The sequence below is a fragment of the Globicephala melas genome, chromosome 14 (genome assembly GCF_963455315.2).
Source record: "Globicephala melas chromosome 14, mGloMel1.2, whole genome shotgun sequence".
In the NCBI taxonomy this organism is placed as follows: Eukaryota; Metazoa; Chordata; class Mammalia; order Artiodactyla; family Delphinidae; genus Globicephala; species Globicephala melas.
The window spans coordinates 20,755,838-20,774,616 of record NC_083327.1 but is presented as its reverse complement, the minus strand read 5'-3'; the positions used below and the strand labels follow the sequence as shown (position 1 = coordinate 20,774,616).

Below are 18,779 nucleotides of genomic sequence, written 5' to 3'. Positions count from 1 at the left end.
TAGTTTAGATTTGGGCCATTTTAAATTCAGAATAAGTATTTAGAAACGAGTTATCTTGGGATGGTATGGTTAAATCTCTAATGTAGATCTGGAGAAACTATAAACTATTCTGTATGCTTACTTGGACACTGTAGAACTGATTTTAAAGGATACTGGATAATTTCATTCCTTTCTTCTGAGGTTACAGAATTTGCATCCATTTTTTCAGCAGCTGTCACAACTGTTGCAAAGGCCTTTTGAGAGAGAGGACGAAAGAAGATAAAAATCTCTGCCACTGCCAGACATCTCTTATGGCACTTGAAGGCTCTGTATTTAAGCCAGGTCAAGCACTGCTGCTGCTGGTAGTTGACACATTTTAAAAACTGATACCAAATTTCAGAGTCTCAAAACTACACTGATGATCACTATAAATAAGTACACAAAAACAGAAATATAGATCAATGGTACAGGATAGAAAGCCCAGAGGTAAACCCACACACGTATGGTCACCTAATTTACGACAAAGGAGGCAAGAACATACAAGAGGCTGAAGACAGCCTCTTCAATAAGTGGTGCTAGGAAAACTGGACAGCTACATGTAAAAGAATAAATTAGAACACTCCCTAACACCATACACAAAAATAAACTCCAAAGGGATTAAAGACCTAAATGTAAGACCAGACACTATAAAACTCTTAGAGGAAAATATAGGAAAAACGCTCTTTGACATAAACCACAGCAAGGTCTTTTTTGACCCACCTCCTAGAGTAATGGAAATAAAAATAAACAAATGGGACCTAATTAAACTTAAAAGCTTTTGCACAGCAAAGGAAACCATAAACAAGACAAAAAGACAACCCTCAGAATGGGAGAAAATACTTGCAAATGAAACAACGGACAAAGGATTAATCTCCAAAATATACAAACAGCTCATGGAGCTCAGTATCAAAAAAACAAACAATCCAGTTAAAAAATGGGTGGAAGACCTAAATAGACATTTCACCAAAGAAGACAGACAGATGGCCAAGAGGCACATGAAAAGATGCTCAATATCACTAATTATTAGAGAAATGCAAATCAAAACTACAATGAGATATCTATCACCTCACACCAGTCAGAATGGCCATCATCAAAAAATCTACAAACAATAAATGCTGGAGAGGGTGTGGAGAAAAGGGAACCCTCTTGCACTGCTGGTGGGAATGTAAATTGATAACATCCACTATGGAGAGCAGTATGGAGGTTCCTTAAAAAACTAAAAACAGAACTACCATACGACCCAGCAATCCCACTACTGGGCATATACCCTGAGAAAACCATAATTCAAAAAGAGTCACGTACCACAATGTTCATTGCAGCACTATTTACAATAGCCAGGACATGGAAGCAACCTAAGTGTCCATCATCGGATGAATGGATAAAGAAGATGTGGCACATATATACAACGGAATATTACTCAGCTATAAAAACAAACGAAATTGAGTTATTTGTAGTGAGGTGGATGGACCTAGAGTCTGTCATACAGAGTGAAGTAAGTCAGAAAGAGAAACACAAATACCATATACTAATGCATATATATGGACTCTAAAAAAAAAAAAAGGTTCTGAAGAACCTAGGGGCAGAACAGGAGTAAAGTCACAGATGTAGAGAATGGACTTGAGGACACAGGGAGGGGGAAGGGTAAGCTGGGACGAAGTGAGAGAATGGCATGGACATATGTACACTACCAAATGTAAAATAGCTAGTGGGAAGCAGCCACATAGCACAGGGAGATCAGCTCGGTGCTCTGTGACCACCTAGAGGGGTGGGATAGGGAGGGTGGGAGGGAGACGCAAGAGGGAGGGGATACGGGGACATATGTATGCATATGGCTGATTCACTTTGTTGTACAACAGAAACTAACACAGTTTTGTGAAGCAATTACACTACAATAAAGATCTATTAAATAAAGTATTGAGCTCTCTGCATAAGAAAAAAAAATTAGAAGATAATGGAATGGTTTCTGAATAATCTTATATTTCAGAGAATTAAGAAATGTGCAGAGAAAAACAGGTAGCAAAACTATTCAAAGTTGAAAAGCAAAGGATGCCCTGTATCCTCTACTCCAACCTCCATCTCCCAGGAAAATGCCTATTTTTCTTGGAAGCGGCCGATTATGCATATTTTTAAATGGTGACATGTGTCAAATAGGGCCTTTAACAGAGTTAACTTTTGTGTTGTTATTCCAATCTTTTCTTTTATGCAATAAGGGAAATGCTAGTTAATAATGTACTTTTTTATTCTGTGGAATAACGGAACTGACCTAAACTGTTTAGCTTTTGCTAAACATACTAAAATGTACTTATTTTGACCTGGCATGGATGCAGAATTGGCTCGGTTGAGGGTGTGGGATCAGAGTGCAGGGGTTTGTGTGGGACTGTTGAGCAGTGAGCTGCTTTTCTGGAGAAACTTGCCAGGTGATTTATAATGCTTTCCAAACCAAAGACAGGGCATTGAAAAAATAAGAGATGAGTTTCAAGTACCAAAAGCATAAAAACATTCCAGGAAAGTTGTCATGGATGGTTAGACACATAGACAGCTTGCTCTTTCCCCCTGACCTACCTCCGACCAGTCCACAAGGTTGATTAGCCTGCTGCACTCCAGGTGCAGTTTATATGCTATGCAGATGTCTGGGGCGACATTTGGAATACAACCTTCTTCACTTCTCAGTGCTTCATTCTAAAAATAACAGTAAACTAAGATAACTACCTTTCAGAAATGATGAGGAACAAAATCAGACATTAATTAACCTGCTAACCTGAATTTAGTAAGCCAATAAGTGTAGTCTTTGGTTTCCTTTATTTTGTGAGTTGCACCTACTCTCCAATAGTTAGCTGGTTGTTTAGGATGAGGTCTTGGTCAAAAATCCCTCTAGCTCCTAATCACTAGATGAATACAGCCAGGATCAGAAGACAAGCATATTCTTCATTCTCATCACAAATTATTAATTTTTTTCATTTTAATCATACATTATTCATTATTGAGACTCTAATGCATTTCTGGTTTCCATAAAAGTTTATGGAATTTTGTGGATTTTCAATAAACTGCCACTTCCAACATTTGTAATTACATGAATTCTAGCAATTACTATACTGTATACTGTATACCAACTGTATACCAACACACCACTACCAGGGATATAAGTTATCTCTCAAAGAAGACTGCTGTCAGCACTGCAGATCCTAACCTCTACAAAACCATCAATGTTGTTTCAACCTATGTGAAAATGATGGTTCTTATTAAGAAACAAAATCTCTCTCAAACATACACATGGGAATTATATCCTTCCCAAAACTGCTGAAATCGCACCAGTTCTCTTCCGTGACTTACTACTAGCCAAAAAGACAGATTATGTAAAGAGTTTTAATTTGTGGTTTATATAATAGAAATAATTGATATTTTGTGCCTTAAATATGAAATTATTCAAGTACCCCACTACCACCGTCATTGAAAAATCACTGATTTACATCTTCCTACTCAGTACTCTCTTGTAAGGCTTATTAGCATGTTTGTATGCCATTCTGGACAGGAAACCAATACCTCGGAACTCTCTTCATAGGTTTTATGGAGTCACTTCTTAAGTATCCTCTGTTGCAAGATTTCTAGGTGTTTAACTGAGTTGATAACTTATTAACAAATTAACAATTTAATATTAACTTAGCAAATTATCAGGAAATTACTTTATGTATGTGTATATAACCGAAATATAGCTTACTGAGCTGTTTAAAATGATATTACCTGGTCATAGGAAAGTTAGTTTTAAAAATACTCAACTGTCTTGAACTCTCCGTTTAAAGAACAACTTGGAACTGGCAAATGTGTCTGGAGTTTAGCAGTTTTATCCCTGGCATATTGCTGGCTGTCCTCTATACTCAGCTCTGGAGATACTCTCAGAGCAGATCTTTCTTTGGTTTAAAATCCAAGATGAAATTCCTTTTTTTTTTTTTGTATCAGAAACAATCATTTGGCTCTTTTAAGTAATTTCACTGGGCCATATGGTTTGACCTATTATCTGCTGTTATGTCTGTAAGAAACCTTTCCTTTATTTTCAAGAGTAGTAGCATTATACTCAAGTCTTAGTGCCTATGATCTGGTTTTATCACATGAAGGAGAAGACAATTACGCATGATCAAAAGTTGGCAGTGTTAGTTCATTGGCTTAGAAAAAGCCCTCTAAAAATCTAAAGAATTTTTAAAAATATCTGAAAGAGGTGCAACCCTGAGCTGCCAGTTCCCTGCTCATTAGAACTGCAAATTTACAATATTTTTGTGATACATAAAGCCTGGAGTCTGAACTAAATTGTCAGAGAAATGACTGCTTCTTACCTTGAGGTAATAATACGGGTTGTTGAGTGCGGTATGGAGGGCGATCCGCGGGGCAGCGTTCAGGTGCTGGCGAAGGGTGTGGGCAGCACTGAAGTACAGCACCTCATGCAGAGGCTGTGTCTCTGGAAGCAGGAGGTATTCTCTGAAACCACCAAAGTCAGGTATCAGCTTTTAGATAAGCACAGGTCTATTTTCAATAAACCACTTCTGTCAGTCCTCTGTAGAGGGCTGAGCAACTTACCGAAAAAGCAAAATCAACAATAGCCAAAACCAACCAAATATCAAATCCAGTGCAGCTGCACTCAGAATGCCACCTCTCCGTGTAATATTGTTTAAAACTTTGACTCTCTGGTGTACAAGAAACTATATTTTAGTTCTGATTTAAACTTCTAGGAACAAATGTATATAAATTACATTTCTGCTCAAAATCTTTTCTTTTTTAATGTCTTTATTGGAGTATAATTGCTTTACAATCGTGTGTCAGTTTCTGCTGTATAACAAAGTGAATCAGCTATACATATACATATGTCCCCATATCCCCTCCCTCTTGCGTCTCCCTCGCACCCTCCCTATCCCACCCCTCTAGGTGGTCACAAAGCACTGAGCTGATCTCCCTGTGCTATACAGCTGCTTCCCACTTTGCTCAAAATCTTTAAGGTAGAATTTCTTAAAGTATAAATGAATACTTTCTTAAATTATTTAGGAAACAGAGATATCCATATTCCTTCTCATAGCAAACATTTAACTCCTGGCAGTGTTAAACACAGGCCTCAGACCTGGAATTAAGAGTTTAGGAAATTCTTTTTTGATCACAGAGATGTCTCTCATAGAAGTAATACAGGTAAAGTTTTTTATGTGTTAGACTTCCTCCTTACTTTATAGGCAGAAAAGGCTAAATTTTAGCTTCAGAGTATTAAAAACAAGGAAATCATTTATCATTAAAATTTCAATTATTAAAAAAATACCACTGTAACTTGGATTCTTCTGTCTTATTTATGAGCTAGACAATAAACCAATTTTAATGAAATCTGAACTTAAAAGATAAACCATTAAAAATTTCATCTGAATATGTAATGAGCCTATCAGCTGGTATGAGCTGTGACAGTACATGGTTCCTGGGTGGCCTAGAGGGTAGCAAACTGGAAGGGAGAAGCTGTGGCACCGATAACCCAAAGACAGAGTAATAAGTCACTAACTTGATTAAAGCAGTTAACTCACATGCCTTCATAAAGATTTCTGGGGCTTAGTTAGTCCTGGGCCTAAAGTATTTTGGTCACATGACAGATTTGTATCAGCTCCCTTTCCCACCGGTGCAGGCAGAACCAAGCAGCTCCCTCAGCCCAGCCACTGGGGAAATTACTCTTCTTCCTGGTGTCCTGGCTTTCTTCCCTCCTGGAGAGGATAGCAGGGCCTAGAAAAATCCCACCACACCTGCTCCTCCCGTGTGGTCTGGCTCTGAGGAAGAGAGGACGCAGAGAGGGTATGACCCATGTCCCTCCCTCCCCACCATCTCCGTCCTGCCCGTCTCAAGAGCTCCTGGCCCCCTGCTCATTTAGCTTCCAGATGCTGCTCCTTCTTCAGAGTCATTGGAATAAAACCCATGTGCAAAAAGCATTAGGATTCTGACTTGGCCCTAAGAACCAGCATTCTATACCTCAAGTACTGCTAACATCTGACTCGAGATTAAGCTATTCAGCTGTAGTCTCAGGAATGGTTTCTGTGATGCGAGCTGCCTCCCTGGATGGCTGGCTACCCATTTGTAATTTCTGACCATAAACTTTTCCTATCCCAACCTCAGGCTGTTTTCTCCCCAATCATTATACATAATGGTCATTAAAAGTTCACGTTGGAGTCCTTGCTCTGTAATAAGGACTGGAAATCTAACAAGGCAACCAGATAAGAGTCAATTTCAGAAAAAATTTTGTCTCATATTTGTCCTCCTCTCCCTTTTCAACATCTTTATTTAATTTTTAGAGATTCAGATAATTCTCAAGGCAAAAGGCCTTTTTAGATATCCTCAAAGAACCTCCAGAGTCTAAATACTTGCCTGTATTTTGTTTCCACTGGGCTATGTTAGTTGAAAAATACTGACAAAACATCATCATATATTAGAATTTTTATCCAACTCCAAATTTGGAGACTGGCACGGACATCAGCAGTGAGTCTGGCACTGGAGCTCAGCATGACGCTCATTTTAGACTCAGAGCAGAGTCCACAAGCAAAAGAGGCGGTGGTCTGGGGGGAGCTGGTAGGACCACTTAGTATCCACAAGGGCTACAAGGTTGAAGCTTGTACTTTGGTGAAAACAGTAACTTAGAAAGCAGCAACTTATTCTCATTTCTCAGTAGTTTCAGCAAGAGCTGCTCATGGTGTACGGGGAACTCTACTTCCTGGAGTCTTGCTTATAGTGATCTTTCAAGGGCCGCTTTTCTCCAGAACTCCAAGCTCTGTTCAAACATCTGTGGTGTGGTCTTTGGGGACTGTGTGGGGAAAGAGAGCGGGCCTTCTGAAAGATGTCAGCAGACTGGGACTAACTATGTGACTTTCCAAAAGTCACAGCCTCTCTCTGGGCTTTAGCTGCCACATGAGTCCTCAGGTCCCATTTAGCTCTAACATACTACAGTCCTCATCTCTTCCCTGCTGGGACACTCAAGCTTGGTAAAGATAGTAAATCCTAGTATGGAAATTGTTGTGATTTCACAATACAACACATTTCAATCATGCCCAGCTTTATTTCAATAACTGCTCAGGAAGGTGAAAAGTCAGGCATATTAGGTCAAAGATCATAAAAGGGGAATGGTTGGTTGGCTTCCAACCCTACAATTTGGGATTTGTGGGAATGCAGAAAGGAACATGACATTTGACCTATAAATTATGCCAAATTATACTGTAAAATCATTTTTAGCAACTACAATGGTCTCAACTTGGTAAAAGGGAAAAACCAGGAACTTGGGGCTAGAAACTACAAGAACAGGAAGGCCCAGTATGGCAAGGTTAATTCTATGAGTTTTCCAAGGTCATTTCTAGCCAGTAGGTCACTTTAAAATTGCACTGTGTCACTTTTATGTGACCCATTTCTCTCACTTTAACCTTCCTTTTGTCATACTTGGTTGATCATTTTGACCTCTGTCCTGACATTAGTAATTTCTCCCCAGTGACCAGGAACAATGACTCTGCCCCAAAACTGTCCTGGAAAATGGAACTCTTCACTTTCAAGAAGGACAGGCAATTTATCAGAAAACCACTCTTTGTCTTCAATAACTGAGCTGCTTTTTTTTTTAGTACTTGATTCTAGTCAGTGCCTAGCCTGCTGCTGAGTTTGAATTGCCATTAAAAAACAGAATAAGCAATGACAAAGAACAGTTTTTTCCCTATTTAACTATTACATCATTTTATTTTTCAGACCTCTCATTTTTTTCCTATATGGCATGTCCCACCTGCAGGTGAGATGTATGATTTTAAAGAGCTACACAGAGCTGGCTTTTGGGAAATTCAAATATCAGAATGATCTGGGTTTCCCAAAAAAGGAATCACCTTAAAATACAGGTAGGACTGGTGGACTTCTAAACTGACTCTGAGTACCCTGCTCACCATGCGTCTGTGCTGACATGATCCAGAGTTACACTGGTATCCCTCAGAATTAGAAACCCTTTACTCAGGATAAAATAGGGTATTACAGCTGGGCTGGGCTGTTTTCTGGGTTTGGCCCAGATCCAGCACACTCTGAGCAAAGACAGAGCAAGGATTAAGTGTAAGGCAAACACTCTGCTACTAGGGGGAAAACACTCACTTTTCTGTTTCCTGTTCTGTTTCCATCCTCACCCCCGCCCAGGCCTAATGAACTACATCAAATTTAAACCTGTGTTCTTGAACAGGCAGTAAAAGAATGAACTAAGCCATCTGCTGAGCGACCTTAATAAGGATGGGAAAGGAATAAAATTACAAGTCTGCGCTGGACGGAGGGCCTCGAGGAGCAAAAAGCCTAACCCAGAAGTGTCCCGGACTGGCTGCGGACAGCTATCACACCAGTGTTATTTGGGCAAATAGCCTGATTTTTAGCTCTGAAAAGCAACAACAGACTCACCGCGCCAGACTGTCGATGAAGCTCACAAGCTGTTCTCTGAGGACTTCAAACTTGGTCTGCCTCTTACTTGCTCTTCTTAACTCCTTCATTTCCAATAATGACTATGGATGAAAGAACACACCTTGTTCTGTTTCTGGTGATTGAGACAGAAAGCCCCTCAGAGGGCAGCTCTGTTGCTCAGGCAGAGGCAGCTGATGCCCTTTCCATACGACAGAGTGTATAGAAAAAGAACCAGATCAATAGGGGTTGTGTTTATCTTTTATTTTTCAAGACTGGGAAGAATCTCTCCTCCTAGGTATTTTGCTTCAAAAAATATAAAGTGACTTTTCAGAGAAAGAGGAGAAGGGCAGCTTACGTCGCTACTAAGTTATAGGGCAGAGCGCCCATGAGCCACAAGCCACTAATTCATTTGAGAAAAGGACTTCCAAGAAGAAGAGAAAACGCTTGCTCTTTGCCATGCTAACAGAATAGATTCCATATGCTTTGGTTTGCTTAGATTGATATTTTATTCTACGTTCCTCATAACTTGGTATCATGGTTTACAGAAGGTTCTTTACTTTGACAACCAAGATCCTAAAGTTAGAACTATCTGAAAAAGGCTACACTAGACACACTGTGGCTCAATTTCTGCTCTATACTCAATATGCATTTCTTTAAAAAATCAAGAAAAATATCTAAAACTAAAGAGTCTCTTCTGAACCTCTCAATTTGATCAAACTGAAAAACAAATACATCAGATAAATAATCAGATTCCTTTTTGCAACCAGGTTCCCATTTTCCCTTATTACTAGTTAATTCTCTTTCTCTCTGAGGCTATCGGAACAGTTTCCGCCAACTTCTACATGGAGAATGAGGATAGCAGTGGGATAAACAGGATGTTCAATTTATAAGTGAGTTACAAAGTCTGCTTTGTTCCTAGTTGTGGTTTAAAAATGAAAACAAAAACATCCAGGCAGAGCTAATCTAGAGCACACGGGAACATCAGGGGATGTGGCTGGAAGGATAAGAAAGTGCTCTGACCTTCTGAAGATGATAGAGGTCTGTCTTCTGAAGTCCCTTTGACTGTGACTCAGAAGTATCTTCTTCTTCTTCTTTGGCTTCTGCTTTTAATACAAAATCAACATACAGCAGCTTGGGTAAATCCATTTAAGAGAACAAACATTTCTACTACTCCAAGGGAAATAAAGTTTCATCCATTTTTTTTTTTAATGTGGCAGGGGATCAAGGTTCCATCACATAAATGATTTCTTCCAGAAGCTGAAGGTCAATAAATATTACATAAGTTATGCTGCAGAGAGGTCTTCAAAGAAACCAGCTACTGAATTTTAAAGATGTGACCAACAGTGAGAACAAAACAAAATACAAACAAATCCCCTCAAACCAATAGGAAAAAAAATCTCCAAATCTTTGTGCTGTTATAAATAGCTTTTAAAAAACAAACAAATTTAAATTATGGTCCTTTGATTATGCCATGATTGATGTAAACAATACAAACCTACACCCTGGAAAACTTGGCCTGGATCTTCCCATTCTCTATATTTGACATGCTATTTAAGTCTAAAGTCAGTAGTGCATATAAGTTTTGAAATAATCTACTGAAATACAAACTGCATCATGGTTCTTTAGCAAAGGAAACAGAAAACGGTATCTGGTAAAAGGTGTAGTTGTGTTTCCAGAGAACATAAGGTTCTACCAGCCTCTCCCTGGTGCAGGGCACGTTTTACGAACCTCACACTCACATGGCTTATTTGGCCAAATCTAAGACAGGAAGATGCAGCCGGAGAATCTGCCTTGTTCTCGAAGAATAAATTTCTTTTTAGCTATTGATAAATCTTGGTTCAAGAAAGATATGCTTTAAGGTTAAAATATCTAATAAATTCTCTGTCCCATTTCATTAACATGTAGCAGAGCCTTAAAAATAAATCTGATATGACACTCTGACCTACTTAACCCTCCAAATGTAATTTTAAACCTAAACTGTAATGTGTAATAACTGTCAAGGAACTAGAGATAGCATACAGTCAAACTGTACGCCTGTCCAATATGGGAGGGTGGGGTTAATTTCACTTTATTATTAATAATGTGCCACTTTTGAAAACAGAAAAGTACATTTATTCAAGACACTCGTTTTGCTTCAACTTACAAAATTCTTTATTCTTCAGACAGTTAATCATCTTAATTACCAATCTTCCCATTTCTAAAAGCTGTGTTCCTTTATTTAATATTAGCACATCACAGGATTTGTTCACTAGCTTATGTTACATGAACTCTAATTAAAATTATTATAATATCTGCAGTTTCATTTTACAAAAATCCCTGAGTCTGATTTTGTAAAAGACTGAAATTTACCTAATTTATCTTATATTCTTCTAAGTCTTTTACCCTGTTTATATCCTTAAGGGCAGCCCCTCACTGTCCCAGTGACCCTAACTAGGTGGCGACTGTGAATCCATGAGAAAAAAAACAATAAGCTGGTGATTAAGAAAGAGGTGGGCTCCAGGCTGGGTACTACCCTAGCTAGCTACGAGATCTCAAGCAAGCTCCTTCCTCTTCCTGGGCTTTAGTTTCTGTTGCAGCTGGACTCAATAATCTCTATGATACCAATTTCCAGTCCTTTAAAATGTTTATGATTTGAAAATGGTTCGGCTAACTTGTCCTGCAAATGCACTGCAGAGCAATAATGCCTGCGCGTGATCTGGACGGAGCCCCTGGTACCATGGGGTGGCACTTCCTCACGCTCATGCCCCTCCAGTCAAGTAGGCTGGCTCTTTCATCTTGCACTGGCTCAGCACTCATGGGGCCTAGCGCTGCAGCTATGGAGAGAGAGGGAGGGATTCAGCAAAAGATGTTTCCTAAATCTAAAGGATTTAAAGACAAAGGGACACTTGCCAAACACAGAAAGGATTGATAGGGACATTCCAAGTGCAATGTTTTCACCATGCCTTGGTTCGATCCGTGTGCTTATACACCAAGTTGCCTCTTTTCCCCAGACCCCATTAAAAATTTCCCTCAATAGGGGAAAATAAGAAGTGCACAGTCATTTTGCTTGTTTTACTGAAGGAGTACTATACTTTGGTGCTAGAAACAGAGCAAGGGAAGAGCCCATGAAAAGTTAAACATCAGTATCAATCCACTGAGCCCCCTCAGAACAAAGAAGTCCTGGAGCATCGGAGCGCTGAACAGGCTGCCTGTGCACAGGCAGGCATCCCAGCGTTCGGCAAACAGCGAATCCTGTGCAGGTCACGCAAGGTAAAGGAAACTGTGCCCTCCTCCAACACTGAGGAATGCCAGGCTGCCGCAGTTCATTGAGGACTGAAAGATTCAAGCTTTGTAAACCTGATTGAAGCAAACCTCATGCATATTTTGGTAATCAGCATGCCAATGAGCCTCGCTGCTGTGAAAGCAGTTCACAGCTATTAATTTTCAGGCTTACAAATAATTTATGCAGTGTTTTTGAAATCTATAAAGAACTTGATGAAATGCTTAAGAAAAACATCTAAAAGGAGTCCTTAATTATGATGCCCTGCTACTCTCTCCAATCTTTTTGATTTCTTTTTGCTGCCCTTTTTTGTTTTCTCCCCTAAGTTAAGTCCTCAAAACTGTCCATCTGGAGAAAGAAATTTCTTTCCTGCCCATCTGATAGTTTTCATTGTTTAAACCAAATCTAGAAGAGAACCATTTGGCTTAGTTGTCACGTTGTGCTATTCTGAGGCTTGGTATACTGACTGATCACACACTACGTTACCTCTTCATCTCTCAACACATCAGAACGTGGGGTTTTCCATGTTATTTTATAGTTAAATGACTGTCATAGCCAGTAGAATTGGCCAGATATTATATTCTCACCATCGAGGCTCTGAAACTGGGCCAGGAACTCCTCTATTCTCTTTGCTGTGTTGCCAAGCTGCTTTTCAGAAGAGGACTTAAAAACCTTGAAACATTTCTGAAGCATGGCCATCAGTTCATCCTTTGCCAACATCCTAGAACAGAATCAGTGACAGGAGATGTAATATAACTGGAAAATTCATGTACTTAAAAAACACTGTCTACATTTTAAATGTTTCTGGTCAGAAGAAGATGGTATAAAATGCTTCATTGGTAGCTACCAACTTTTTGGGGGGAGACTTTCCTCAATGTATGTGATATTCAGAAGTATTCAGAAGAGTTCTCATGATAAAGCTCAACTTGGAAAGTTTACAATCTGGGTTCATAGCCTGGTTCTGGCACTTACTATGTTTGTAACATAGAACACTTTACTAAACATCTTTGATCTTTGGCTTCCTTGCCTGTGAAATGGAAATAGGAACTCACCTATTTCACAAGGCAGATGGAAGCTTAAGAATTCAATAAGAAGATGCATTTGAATGAGCACAGTGCTTTTACCACACAGCAGGCATTTAAGGTTAGTTTCCCTTTCCTTCAGATCTAAACATAAATAAGAGGCAAGAAACGTCTGCTGAGGATGTAACATTCATGCTAAATGAAACCTGTCTGAAATGACCAAAAAAGTATTATCAGTGATTTCTTTATTATTTTAGCTAGGCTTTATATCTTCTATGGGCTTTGTTAACACCAATCAGTAAATCCACTGAACTTTAAAACTAGTAGGCAATTCTGCTTGTTCTATATAGCATAGGTAGAATGATTCTGTAATTCCTTCAAGGCCACAGAGGAAATCTTTGTTAGACATGGAAAATGAACACAGATATTCTAAAATTAAGATCCTGTTTTCAGGGTCATTACTTATAGGATCTCTCCCCTAAGATCATATTCAGTAACAGATGAAAGTACAATGATTAAAAGTTCTTACATTAATCATGAAAGAAAACAATCGGCCAAACCCAGAATATGGGTCATTCTGTAAGAAAACTATCTTATGTTTGACATTTTTCATAGTAAAAAATTTGGGGAAAATACTATTATTACTAAGTTAGAGAAAAAAATGAAGCTAAGTAGACTATGATTACCTCAAAATTAAGCTGGTTACTTCAACTAAAATTTAAACCCAAACCAAAAACAAGAAAAAAAGACCCAGAACAAAAGCAAACGAACAAAACCAATAAATACAGTCACACAACCAATAAATACAGAAACTGGCAGGGGTGGACAAAAAAGTAAACTTTTCCCTAGTTTTAAGAATATAAAATCTTCTCTTCCTCTTTCTACAACAGTGAAATAATTATCCAAAGTGTAATCTTTATCTGTGAATGAAGGGCAGCTAACAAACATGTCAAAGACAATGAAGCCAACACATTTAATTCTTGATTACATTTGAGATTATTTTAAATTTCTGGCTTTCTATTGCCCAGATGGAGTCAAACTATTAAGAGAAGAGAGTTAACTCGAAGTCAGATACGGCTGAACAATCTGTCATACGCGAACTTAAGCCCTACTCAGACTAGATCAGCATTTCCAGGCTCCAAGGAATCCCGGGCACTGGTTTGCTGTAAGGGCAGAGGCTGAGGAAACGCTAGAGGAGGTCTAACCTGCAAGAGCAGCACCCTGAGGACTAGCTCCCCAGGCCACAGGCAGCCACACCTCACATCTCTTTGCAGCTTACAGAACTGAATATTGAGGAGGGCAAAGCCCAGCCTATTATTCATTTTCAGGATGCAATAAAAAATGGCATTATGTCACATAATTTTGAAATCTAACTTTACCAGTCATAATTTTTAACGTGGCATTTGATTGGAAGGGGTAGCTCTTTCATCTCAGGTATAAACTTCCAGGGATTCAGACAGTTATTACTCTTTTTATTCTTAGCCAAAGACTATGTTCTTATTGTTTCCAGAGTAACAAAAGACCTTATACGTTCCCAAGTACTCTCAGGTTTAATATAAAACAAGACTTGAAGTAAGGCTGATTAGAGCAAATAATGTGAACCCAATAAAGTCATTAATTGAAATTTTTCAATTAAATTATATATATTTACACAAAGAACTAACAAAGATGCCTGCTATCATCACTATTATTCAGCATCATTCTAGAATCTATTCTACAACAATAAAAATGAAGCAAGTGGTACAAACATCAGAAAGGAAGATGAAATTTATTATTTGCACAGGATACAACGGTAAGGTTAGAAAGTCTAAGAAAGCTACAGAAGTATTAAAGAGTGTAAAAAGGGTGGGTGCATATAAGGCAAATACATATGTGTGTGTATATGTACACACACGTCAATACCTTACAGTTACATGTAATCAATGTCTTAACATTAAACTATGGAAAAAAGAGCATGTTCAAAATGGCAACAAAAACTATAGAATAGGGCTTCCCTGGTGGTGCAGCAGTTGAGAGTCCGCCTGCCAATGCACTGCCGATGCAGGGGACACGGGTTCGTGCCCCGGTCCGGGAAGATCCCACATGCCTCGGAGCGGCTGGGCCTGTGAGCCATGGCCGCTGAGCCTGCGCGTCCGGAGCCTGTGCTCCGCAACAGGAGAGGCCACAACAGTGAGAGGCCCGCGTACCGCAAAACAAACAAACAAACAAACAAAAACTATAGAATATTATGACAAACGTGTAAGACATAGCAAAAAAATGAAAGCCCTGAATAGACATTTTAAGTTCTAACTCTCAATACTGTAAAGATATAAATTCACTCCAAATTAATCCAAAATTTAATACTTTTTGAAACAAAATTCCAGTGGGCATTTTTTAAAAGCCAAAAAAAATCACTCTGAAATTAATCTGGAAAAATAATTGTTCCTAAAACAGGAACAAAGTGTGTATACTTGAGTGTATGTAGTGAGTGGGGCTATTAATATATCAAAAGGTATACGCTACAGTGATTAAAATCAGATGGTACTTTGTATAGGAATAGACAGGACGATAGAAGGAAATAAGAATCTAGAAAGAGATCAAGGTATATATGAGAATTTGGTACATGACACAAAGGTACCACTTCAAATCAGTGGGGAAGAGATGGGGAGTACTGGAAATAACTAGTTTGAAAAAAACAGATCATTACCTCAATATATTTCAGAAAGAATAAAAATGTTGGGGAGGGGAAAGAACCAGTCCATCAATCATGAACTACTAGAAGAAAAAAAGAAAACTATTTAAGTCTGGTAACATCCAGCATCAGCAAGAGTACAGGGAAATAAATACTGATACATTGTTGGTGCAAGTGTACAATAGTGTTTGTATTTTAGACTCAGAAAGTCTATGTACTTATTTTGTGGAAATAAATATACTAACGTGCAAACACAAACTCACCCTCAGTGATTACTGTTTGTAACAATAGAGAATTAGAAACAACCTAAACATATATCAAACAAGGGACTAATTAAAGTGTTACACTTTCAAAACAAGGGATACTACATAGTGGGGATAAATAATGAAGTAATACCAGTGAGGACAGCTAATATTTCTACGCACAGGTATGTATACCAGGCGTCATTTTATCTCCACAACACTGTATGATGAGATACTATTATTATTCCCATGTTAAGAGATGAGAAAACAGAGGCACAGAAGACTCAAGTAACTTGCCCAGAGTCTGGTTGGCAAAGCTGGGATTTGAACCCAGTCTGGCTGGGCATCCGTGCTCTTACCGATGATCTTATAGTGCATCTCAAGACACAATGTCCATGGCAGAATATTAGGAGCAAAACAAATAAACTACCATGACAAAAACCAATCAGACAAATCCAAAAAACAAAAAAAATGCAAATTGTGGAACACTGTATAGTATGATTTAATATATGTTTGTGCCTGCAAAAAAAATCTGAAAGTACAAACTGCCAACAGTGGATGACTGGCTTTCAAAGTTATATAACACAAGGGGTAATGTCAGAAAAGTACTGTTATGTTTTCATTTAGATTACTGTTAGAGTGACTCCAGCAAGCACTTTGGACAAACCACACCTAACTGAACAAAATTAACTAAAAATGACTAAAAAATAAAAATTAATTTTATCTCCCCAAAGTTTGTTACATATAGCAGCCCAAATAGAAAATTAAGGATTGAGGGACTTTCCTGGTGGCACAGTGGTTAAGAATCTGCCTGCCAATGCAGGGGACACGGGTTCGAGCCCTGGTCCGGGAAGATCCCACGTGCCACGGAGCAAAAAAGCCCGTGCGCCACAACTACTGAGCCCACGCTCTAGAGACCATGAGCCGCAACTACTGAGCCCATGTGCCACAACTGGTGGAGCCTGCACACCTAGAGCCCGTGCTCCCCAACAAGAGAAGCCACCACAATGAGAAGCCCGCACACCGCAAGGAAGAGTAGCCCCTGCTCACCGCAACTAGAGAAAGCCCATGCGCAGCAACGAAGACCGAATGCAGCCAAAAAAAAGAAGAAAATTAGGATTGAGTCTAGCCACCAGACCAGCATTTTTCAAACTGGGTTTTCAAAATGGGTTTCAACCATTATTAGTCAAGAAACCATTCATTCATTCATTCAGTCAGTCATTCAATAAACATTTACTGAATACTTACTAATACCAGGCATGGTTCTGGGCATTTAAGATACACCTCAGTGAATCAAAAAACCCTGTCCTGGGCTTCCCTGGTGGCGCAGTGGTTGAGAGTCCGCCTGCCGATGCAGGGGACACAGGTTCGTGCCCCGGTCCGGGAAGATCCCACATGCCGCGGAGCGGCTGCGCCCGTGAGCCATGGCCGCTGGGCCTGCACGTCCGGAGCCTGTGCTCCGCAATGGGAGAGGCCACAACAGTGAGAGGCCCGCGTACCGGGGGAAAAAAACAAACAAAAAAAACCCCTGTCCTCATGAAACTGACATTCTAGCTGGGCTGGGGGGTGGTGCAGAGATAACAAACACTATCTCATATTACTATATATGTTAAAAATTGGTATTATGAAAAAATATTGAGCAGAGTTGGGGGGAGGGTTTGAGGGCAGGTAGGTTTCAATTTTAAAATAGTTATTAGGCCTCACTGAGATGACATTTGATCAAACATGTGAAGGAGGTAAGAGAGCCATACAAGAACGTAGGAGAAAAACTTTTCCTGAGAGAAAACAATGCATGCAAAGGCCCTACGGTGGGTATATGTCTGGCCTGTGCAAAAAAACAAGGAGGCTGAGGTTACACAAGTGGAAGTCGAGACCGAGTGATAGGCAATGAAATCAGAGAGAGGGAATGAAGGGCTAGATCATGTATGGTCATTGTATAGATGCTGGTTTTACCCTGAGTGAAAACGGGAGTTTTGAGCAAAGGAGTGACATTATCTGACATATTTTAATAGGATTATTTTGACTGCTATTTTGAGAAAAACCTGTAAGGGAGCATATGTGGAAGCAAGGAAGCCAGTTAGGAGGTGATGGCAATAATCCAGATGAGAGGTGACGGTGCCTTGGACAATGGTGGTACCAGTGAGGGAAGGTGGCAAGAAGAGGTTTGGTTCTTGAAATATTTTGAAGGCAGAACCCAAGTTTTGGCTTTGAACAATTGGAAGGATAGGGAGACTGCAGGAAGATTCTAGGTTTCAGGGGAAGATCAGGCATTCAATTTTGAACATGTTAACTATGAGCTGTATATCAGATATCCAAGTGGAGGTGTCAACAGGTAGATGGACATAAGAGTCTGGCACTCAGGAGAAAAGTGTGGGCTCTTGATTAAGCCCTGGGGCACTATAATGTTAGGATGTCAGGGAGAAGAGAAATTACCAAAGACTGAGGGGGAGGAACATGCACTGAGGTAAGAGGAAAACCAAGAGAATCTAGGCCCTAGAAGTCATTAAGGAAACAGTGATGAACTGTGTTAGATGCTGATAATAGGTTAATGCAAATGAAGACAGAATTGATCATTTAAAACATTTAGCAACATGAGGGTTGCCGGTGACGTTGATCAAAGTATATTGCTAGAGTGGACAAACCAAATCAGCTAAAGAGAGAAGAGAGGAGAGAAACTGGAGATAGTGTGACAATGCTTTCAAATTTTGGTGGATTCCATCTCGCATTTACTTTAAAAGAAATAGAATAAAATTGAAAAGTAAATACAGTTGTCCCGCGGTATCTATGCGGGATCGGTTCCAGGACCCCTGAAGATACAAATATCCAAGGATGCTCAAGTCCCTTACATTAAATGGTATAATATTTGCACATAACCTACGCATATCCTCCCAGATACTTTAAATCATCTCTAGATTACTTATAATATCTAATACAGTGTAAATGCTATGCACATAATTGCAAATACAATATAAATACTATGTAAATAGTTGCCAGTGCGTAGCAAATTCACATGCTTTTTTTCCTGCTTTTTAGAACTTCTTGGAATTTTTTTTTTTTTTAATATTTTCAATCTGTGGTTGGTTGAATCCATGGATGTGGAACCTGCAGATACAGAGAACAAACTGTACCAAAGTCTAAAAGTTTGAAAGCCAGCACGC

At 39.3% G+C, this 18,779-nt stretch overlaps 1 protein-coding gene across 6 annotated transcripts in view; it reads right to left on the bottom strand.

The window, feature by feature from the left end:
• Positions 1 to 18,779, bottom strand: part of ORC3 (origin recognition complex subunit 3) — a 70,816-nt gene that overhangs the window by 10,634 nt on the left and 41,403 nt on the right. For 5 of the 6 annotated variants that reach the window (XM_030859470.2, XM_030859468.2, XM_060283999.1 and 2 more), the window contains 6 exons: positions 12,274 to 12,407; positions 9,448 to 9,530; positions 8,428 to 8,528; positions 4,344 to 4,485; positions 2,581 to 2,697; positions 154 to 233 (listed from right to left, as the gene is read on the bottom strand). In XM_030859470.2, coding sequence (XP_030715330.1) covers positions 154 to 233; positions 2,581 to 2,697; positions 4,344 to 4,485; positions 8,428 to 8,528; positions 9,448 to 9,530; positions 12,274 to 12,407 — 657 coding nt within the window. The remainder of the gene's footprint in view (positions 1 to 153; positions 234 to 2,580; positions 2,698 to 4,343; positions 4,486 to 8,427; positions 8,529 to 9,447; positions 9,531 to 12,273; positions 12,408 to 18,779) is intronic. The other variant, XM_030859469.2, reaches the window with a different exon arrangement.